Raw genomic sequence first — 8,973 nt, 5'->3', positions numbered from 1 at the left:
TACTACCAAAACACTCCTAAAGTCACCTAAAAAAGGGAAAGAAGTCCAATTTAAGTTGACTAAGATGTTTCCTGCAAGTCCTTAGAAATTCATAATAAATGGATAGCATTAACTTGTTGGACACGATTAATATTAGTTAATCATATTTTTTATGGTCATGGTTTCCAAACTTTGGTAGATAGGTCCACAAAGTCCAATCTTCACATCCATTTAAATCGGATACAGCTCTTGTTTATGCAGATTGACATGATTCACATAGAGGAAAGCCAAAGCCGGTCCCGAGAAGTTAAATATCCTCAAAGGCCCAAGACGAACCAGGAAAACGGATCCTTATCGTTATTGTAAATTTTATTTTTAAATAAATATATATAGTAAAAAAAATTAGACCATGTAAAGCAAATGTTCAAAATTAGACCATGTAAAGCAAATGTTCAAAGCTGGGACTCCTAATATATGGTACAATTGTATGCATCTTTGGAATTATCGAAATTGTATGGCTTTTGGACCGGTCAAATAGAGGAAAACCATGTAAATTGATATTATTACTAGGTTATAACCCGTGGAAACTACGGTCGGTATATTTAAAATTTTTATATAGATAAAAAATAATAAATGTAAAAAAAATAAGATATTGTCGATTCTAAGTAATTATGAATTAATTTGTTAAGCAAAATAAATATAATAATCTTATTATGATATGATTTTGTATTTTCAAAATTTGAATTACATTTGATTTGTTACAAAAAAAAAAAAAGAAATAATAAAAATCATAGAAAAAAATATCATGTGTCAAAGAGACATTCTAAAAAACTGACACGTGTCATTTTTAGGTTTCATTTATTAGAAATGGTAGAGGTAGATGTAATCTTATTTTTGGCATTATAATAACAGTGAATGTAAGGTTAATTTTACAATCATATATTTTGTATTTTTTTTCTTTGTTATGGTTCCATTATCTATTTTTTGCTCGCCAACAACATTCTACCGTTACAAAAAAAAAAAAAATGAAAATGAAACTTATATCGATCATTCTATTGCACCTTAAATTTTATAAACAAACAAGAAAGTAACACTTGTTTAAGTTGTGAAACCCTTCATTTTTATACAAAAAAAATATTAAAAAATAAGTAAATTTGTTCAACTGTATTGTTTTGTAAAAATTGATAAACTAATTTTTTTTTAACCAAGTTAGTAACTATAAGGTGATGATTGGTTCATTTTATCAAAAGGTATTACAATTTCAGTGGCAAATCTAGAACTAAAAACCACGTGGTTCTTTATCTAAATAAAACTAAAAAAAATATGAAAGTGTAAAAATAATTGTGGTGGCGGGTCGGGTTCTATGACTAAAATATTTAAACATCACTTCAGTAGTTATAATAAAGTTTTTACAATTGAATCCTACGAGGTCTTATATCTTGAAACATTTTCAGAATTGCATCGTTACCGATACCTTTTAAAACATTTTTTTCAATATACGACACTAAACTATCACTCAAAAATTGATCACTCATTTTGTTGCGTATATCAGTCTTTATCAACTTCATTGCTGAAAATGCGCGTTCCATACTTGCTGTTGCTACGGGTAAAGATCCATGCAAGTTTCACAAGAAGATAAATCTTAGGAGATATTATATGCTTCTTTACTTCGACCATCTTTTTGGCAAAATCTCCAATGCTCTTCAAATCATTTAATCGTTCATCTTCTCGCACATCTTTAATGTAATTTCCAAGTTCCACTTCAAAAAGTCGACGATCATATTCTATTGGAAACTCTTCCGGATAAATGTAGCCATTTTCATTATTTTATCTAAATTAAAGGCTTTGAAAAATTCACTTGGGCCCAAACAAGAAATACAAAGAAGTAAATTCGTGTTTACTTCATTAAAGCGATCGTTTAGCTCTTGAAGTTGCATATCAATCACCTCCTTAAATACATCAACTTGATAGTGGTGCACGTTGTTAACCTTTAAAAAAATATACATACATATATATAATGATAAAACACAATAAATTTATAAATCAATGTGGTAGTTGGTAACAACAAACATTACTAACCTATGAACCTCTTCGCCGAATATATCCATTAAAATATTCATCTTCCAAATCAACAACTTTAACTTCGTTTTTAGCACAAAACAAAGTAACTTTCTCTAAAAGTGGTTCCCATCCTACATCTCTAATTTCTTGGAGTGTTTTTTGGCTACTTACTTGAATCATGGCATCTACAATATCTTGGTCTTTTCTTTGTAGTATTGTATTCAAATGATCCGTCACTCCTAAGATATCAACCATCAAATGTAGACAAAACACAAAATCAAGCGATTTTAAGCACTTTAAGATGTGAATTGCTTAAGCTCTATGATCACGATCACTATCAAATTCACCAAGGTCTTCAAGTACATCACAAATGGAAGCATATATGGTCTGAATATTTAATAAAGATGCAAAATCTGAACCCCATCGAGTAACAGACGGTCGTTTAATACCGACTTCTTGATTCAAACCGGTACCACTCTCAAGCTCACCTAAATTAAACCACATATGAAATGAATTAGTGGAATAATTAGCATAATCAAATGCAAATAAACCACATAAAACATACCTCCTGCCAATGCTACCATAACTTTATCTGCTTGTTTTTTTCTTAACTTACCTCGTCGTTTGTAAGAAGATCCAATAATATTTAACAACCGAGAAACCACATCAAAAACAAAATCATTAACCGTCGTGTGATTCTTTGCAACAAACAGTAGGGCTAACTGTAATTGGTGAGCAAAACAATGAGCAAAATGTGCATATTTTGTTTCATTCATAATCAAAGTCTTCAATCCACTAAATGCACCGTTGATATTACTAGCACCACGATACCCTTGTCCTCTAATCATACTAGGACTCAAATTCCGTTTTTAAAGCATATCATTAATGATAGCCTTTAGTGAGAAAGGCGAAGTGTCATTAACATTTATAAGGCCAACAAACCTTTCTTCAACTTCACATTTTCTATTTACAAACCGCAAAACCAATGCCATTTGTTCTTTACATGACACATCACGTGACTCATCTACTAAAATTGCAAAAAAATCATTTCGAAGATCTCCCTTAATAACATTTAAAATTACATCTGAACATACTTGCACAATATCTTTCTGGATTTTACCACATTTCATTTGTTCATTTTTTGGGGCATTTTTTAACACAACACGATCCACAACATCACATCAATCGGCTAACCACTGTAATAGTTCAAGAAAGTTACATTTATTATCCGAGTCTTTTTTTTCGTTATGACCACGAAATGCTAATCCTTGTCGGAGTAGGAACCCAACACAATCAATTGAAGCATTCGAGCGAGTACGATATTCTTTTTCTTGTAAAGTTGTTTGTTTCTCAAAGGCGGACGTGATGGATTGTATTTGGTTCATCAAACTTTAGCACTTTTGGACAACAATAGTGTGTGGAATTCCTTCTTTATGTTTATCTATTCATGATTTCCTATTCCAATCCTTGAATCTAGATTTCACAACATAAACAGAATGCAACATCCTCCTTTATACTATATTCTAACCAATATTTATTATCATCAAACCATGATTGAATAATCTTCGAGGTTGGAAATGTCCTTTTTGCAAGTATGCTCTTCTAATTTCATCTCTTTAGTTTACATGATAAAATTCTATACTTGGTCGTTCAAACGGATCAACGAGTAGTGAATTTAAATCCACCTTCATATACTTATGTAGTTGTTCGCTATCTTCTTTCTTTTTATAAAATTTATGCAAAGACATTCTTGATTTTTGATTCTGAAATTGAATTATGAAACTAAATGATACAAAAGTATCAAACTAATAACCATCATCAGTATTTTGTTATCAAATACACAAATCATAAAATCAAGAATGTTCTCAAATTTCAAGTCTCAATAAATTCTGAAAATTGAATTGATATTAAAAAAAATGTTAATCAACTAATCAAGAGTTCAAAACAATAAGTCAATAAATCTGATTGATTTCACAATTCAGAGATGTGTGGGTCATCTAACTACACCTTAATCAAATTAAATTATACAAATAAATGAATAATACAATCATAATTTATACAAATTAAAAGATTACAATTTTTAATTACAAACATGTTGATCACTTAGCTGTTGTCGCATTTGATGTTGTACCTGGAGGTCTAGAGTTTGGACGGCTGGAGGGAGAGTGGGAGATGGTGGCGGGCGGCTGTCACACCCCTGAACCGGAACGGCGGAAACGTCCCGGGGCGGATGACGTTATTACAAACATCATATTGATAATTTAATATTTACATTGAGTTCAATGTAAGACGTAACGCTACTACGCTCCGTCTTCACAAAACCTGTGTGGTTAACTGTCTAATGATTTCCTGAGAATACAAGTGGTTTTGAAGAAAAGTGTTAACATTTAAGTTGGTGAGTTCATAAGCATTTTGTATGAAAAAAAACATGACATTATTCCTTGAAAATGATAACGTGTTTCTTCCAGAAAATCCAATATTTTCTTTTAAAGTGCATTGTAGTCTTAGGAACCCTAAGACTGAAAATGTATAAGTATTACTGTACTCTGAAGTAGTATAATGTAGTTTTATATCTTTATAAAACCATTTGAATGCATGTTTCCATAAATGTAAACTGTATTGTACTGGAAAATGGTATAATGTACTTTTATGTAAATAGAACCATTTGAAGGTATTTGTGTATTTGTAAACCAAACGTATTGTTAATACCCTTTCTGAGTTATTATAACCATTCTAATGACCTAGATGGCTCGTACGACGTTCTTCAGACGTCAGAATGGTACGACATTTGTCACCGCAGACCTGCCAGTCCAACCGTAGCTAACAGTTTAGGTGTGGGATTGTCAGTCCCGTATAGATCTATACACAAGTCTCACGCTCTCTTACGGGAGATTTTGGTTATAATACAGGAACTTTAGTATGTACTTTGGTAAGTACGGTGACGGAATGTCTCACAAAGCTGTATTGACGGTTTACATGTAGTGTAATGAAAACTCTATTTCTTGTAAATATGTGTGTCATCCTTTTATAGTGTTTTGCCAGTGTAAAAATAATTATACTTTTAAACAATTATTTCTTTGTCCCCAAAAGGGTAAAATAGTGTGAATGTTCCATAAACTATACCTATTATAGTTTATATAAATGTGTTGAATCATAAAAGTGACCCTCTTGAACTTGATCTACCGCAGCTCTCAAGGATCCGCAGTCAACCTTCATCAGCAACCTCATCCGAAGTCATCATCAACCACAGTTTACTTACTAGTTTACTTACTTTAACTCTTTATCTACTTTTGTTGTAGCACTCTCTATTGTCCAGTATGCCTTGCATGGCTACGCTTAGAGAATTGATCCAATGTAATTCTTGAGTCTCTATATATAGAGCTCAATCTTTCTCATTTATTACACATTTATTACATCTATCTGATTACGCATCTTGAATCTTATACTCTCTCCTTCTTACTCTTAAAGTTCACTTGAATATAACTGAATATTATTTCTCTTCGGAGCAAGTAATTTGTGACTTAATCACTAAGTTTGATCTCACTTACTAACTTGGTCTGAATGCATTCCTTGTTAAGAATCAACTTATGTGTATACTTGATATAACACCTGCTGTCATTTATATTTCCTTACATTTCTGCAACTAACTCTCTAATTATCTAACTCGTTAACTTATTATTATTGTTGAGCTTTTAGATCCTTTGAAATAAACTATTCTGCAACTATACTTGTTCTAACGTTTGTTCAAGTGTGTCTCAAGTTTTTCTCTCAACAATTGGTATCAGAGCCATAGTGGTTGCTTTTTTGAAAAACAAAACTCTGATTTTCAAAAGGCCTTCTATACCACGGAAGCTCATTTCCTAAAAAAACTTTAAAAAAAACAAGGAAAAATGGCATAAGCGTTATCTCTGAATGTTTCCAACAGTGTTGGTGGTTCAAATCGAGCCCCAATATTGGTGGCAAATGAATATCATCACTGGTCTCAGAGAATGGAAAGATACTTAAGGAGACTTGGTAGAGATGTATGATGGTCCGTAGAAGAAGGACCACATGTCCCTGTTCTTACACCAGTTCAAACTGATGGCGCCACAGCCAGACTAGGAGGAGGTCAACCAGTCATGAACCGTCCCACTAAAGATGACCTCGATAAAATGGAAAATGATGATGTTGCTTTTTATGAAATCTCTTGTGGAGTTGCTCCTGAAAACTTCGACATTATCATAAACTGCAAATCAGCAAAAAAGATCTGGGAAGTTCTCAAGAATTTGTACGAAGGCTCAGAACAAGCTCAAGATAAGAAGCTCACAACTGCACTCAATGAGTTCAACAATTTTAATGGAAAGATACTTAAGGAGACTTGGTAGAGATGTATGGCGGTCCGTAGAAGAAGGACCACATGTCCCTGTTCTTACACCAGTTCAAACTGATGGTGCCACAGCCAGACTAGGAGGAGGTCAACCAGTCATGAACCGTCCCACTAAAGATGACCTCGATAAAATGGAAAATGATGATGTTGCTTTTTTATGAAATCTCTTGTGGAGTTGCTTCTGACAACTTCGACATTATCATAAACTGCAAATCGGCAAAAGAGATCTGGGAAGTTCTCAAGAATTTGTACGAAGGCTCAGAACAAGCTCAAGATAAGAAGCTCACAACTGCACTCAATGAGTTTAACAATTTCAATGGAAAGATACTTAAGGAGACTTGGTAGAGATGTATGGCGGTCCGTAGAAGAAGGACCACATGTCCCTGTTCTTACACCAGTTGAAACTGATGGCGCCTCAGCCAGACTAGGAGGAGGTCAACCAGTCATGAACCTGTTGGGTTATGAGCATTCTAACACTCCTAAGTGTACATGCAACCCTAAATACCTTGGATCTATGTTTTCTCTATTATACATACAATTATGAACATCCAAGGTATTATCCTAATCTAGCATACAAAATAATAAATATAACAAGATAGAATACATACCTCTTTGATGTAGAATGTCTTCATGAAGCTTGAGTGCCTAGTGCCCCAAGTGTGACACCTCAAATGGTTCACACAACACCAAATACACTTGGAATAACTTGAGAGAAACTTGAACACTCCTTGAAATCGTCTAGCCCTCACACACACACATTAGTGCACGATTTCTTGAGCCATGGGATTCTTTTATATGGTGGCTATTAGGGTTACACCATGTAACTCATAACTTTACCCATTCCTTATGCTCCATGGATTTTAACCTCCATGGAGTATCCATGGGTCACCCCATGGACTTAGTCCAACATAAGGAATCTTGGATCACAAGCCCACATATATAAGAATGAATGATTTACACAATCAACCCATATATTTAATTAGTCTCCTTTTGATCACTTAATTAATTCCAAATTAATTCTTGATCAATACTAATTAAATAACCTTATTAATATATTAGAACTTATAATATATTAACCAACCTTAAGTGTTATTTCTCTCATTATAGTCTATCCAAATGCATGATGCCATGCAACCCAAATGGACCATGCCGGGTCGGGTCAAGTCTTACCAATTATAGTTATGGACTTAGACATTAATCCAACAGTCTCCCACTTGGATAAGTCTAAAACTATTATTGCGTATGACTTCAGGAACCGATCAGCAATCGTAGCTCTCAAAAGCTTCTGTCGAACTCTGGCCTTGTCGATGAACTCTGACCTTTGTCAATGACTTGTCCATTAGATAAGGGATCATATATTTCTCCATTCTAGATATCATATGGACTGAGACATGGATTATCAATCATTCTCTCTGTCCATTTGTTGTTTCCCGATTTCCGATTCATGATGACTGACTAATTGAACAAATCAAATCAGTCCTGGCTTGGCCAAGCACTCACATGTATCATCTTTAAATCATCGAGGGGCCCACAGATATCGCTTTTATCCCGAAGCTAAAAGGAATGGATAAACTTCGACTCATATGGCTTGTTCTACTACTTGTTGAATCATACACAAAGGCACGTTTTATAACATCGAGTTACCAATGCGTTTTCGTGCAATCAATGTATAACCAACTCATAGTAACAACTCATATCTCTAGGTTTGAAGAATATAAGATATTATCGTCTCATGATCACTTGTGATAAAATCCATGAAGTGATTCAAATGAGCGCGAGTTGAATCTAATACTCAGAACTTATGAGCACTCATGAGTGTTGTAGCACCACTTTGTCCACCAACTTGGACCTCTACAAACCAACCCATGACAGTCTTGATTCATATCTACTTCCAACATATGACCGACTGTGGATGGTTTGAATAACTTAATCATTCAGGAAGAGCGACTTAGTTATTCTGGAAGTCAAAACATGCAAAGTGAAACACAAGAATAAATGAATCAATTATGGTATCAAACCCTATGAATATAAATAAACACTTTTATTTATCACCATACTGATTACTCATTATTCATTGTTTCGGTTTTATCAACTTTATACTTGAATTTAAAACAATAGTTGTCCCATGCTCCAAGCATGTACACTATGTTTCCTAAACACTAGTCATGCCATACACCAAGTATGCATACTATGTTTGTCTATGATCTTTACTTTGTAAAATAGATCAATTAAACATCACTCCAATAATCCTCTTTTCACAGTCCCAAATCCTTACTGCAAATGCAAGAATTCCAAATTCATGCCATTTACTGAAATCTGTTAGATTCTAAACTTATATGCATTGATCCTCTTAATGATTATGCACAAAGTCAGAAAGACTTGACAACAATCATTACAGAGCATTCCAAAGGAGATCAGCTCCTTGGAAACATCCTTCTTTCATTAAGTTTCCTAATCTTACACAGATTGAATAATTTCTAACTTTGAAACATTTCCTTATTCCATTTTGACTATCACTTCTGAACAAGAGTTGCCTCCTTATAGATTATGTCAATATGGTCCTTCCA

At 33.6% G+C, this 8,973-nt stretch overlaps 1 protein-coding gene across 1 annotated transcript; it reads right to left on the bottom strand.

Annotated features, from left to right (window-relative positions):
* Window positions 1-1,527: 1,527 nt before the first annotated feature.
* Window positions 1,528-3,170, bottom strand: LOC145107010 (uncharacterized). Its single transcript, XM_079043904.1, has 6 exons — window positions 2,983-3,170; window positions 2,606-2,889; window positions 2,388-2,528; window positions 2,212-2,279; window positions 1,859-1,967; window positions 1,528-1,739 (listed from the first exon to the last, which is right to left on the bottom strand). Exons 1-6 carry the CDS (start codon window positions 3,168-3,170, stop codon window positions 1,528-1,530), a joined length of 1,002 nt encoding a protein of 333 aa, XP_078900030.1.
* Window positions 3,171-8,973: the final 5,803 nt, after the last annotated feature.

This window comes from Lactuca virosa, chromosome 4 (genome assembly GCF_052849685.1).
Source record: "Lactuca virosa cultivar CGN04683 chromosome 4, Lactuca_virosa_CGN04683_v6, whole genome shotgun sequence".
Classification (NCBI taxonomy): domain Eukaryota; kingdom Viridiplantae; phylum Streptophyta; class Magnoliopsida; order Asterales; family Asteraceae; genus Lactuca; species Lactuca virosa.
This window is presented reverse-complemented; position numbering and strand designations above follow the sequence as displayed.

Coding starts and splice junctions, on each gene's coding strand:
- LOC145107010 (XM_079043904.1), bottom strand. CDS start 3,170: ATGAAATGTGGTAAAATCCAGAAAGATATTGTGCAAGTATGTTCAGAT. Junction 1,968..2,211: donor TTGTAGATGCCATGATTCAA/GTAAGTAGCCAA, acceptor ATTTTTTTAAAG/GTTAACAACGTGCACCACTA. Junction 1,740..1,858: donor AAACACGAATTTACTTCTTT/GTATTTCTTGTT, acceptor GACTTTTTGAAG/TGGAACTTGGAAATTACATT.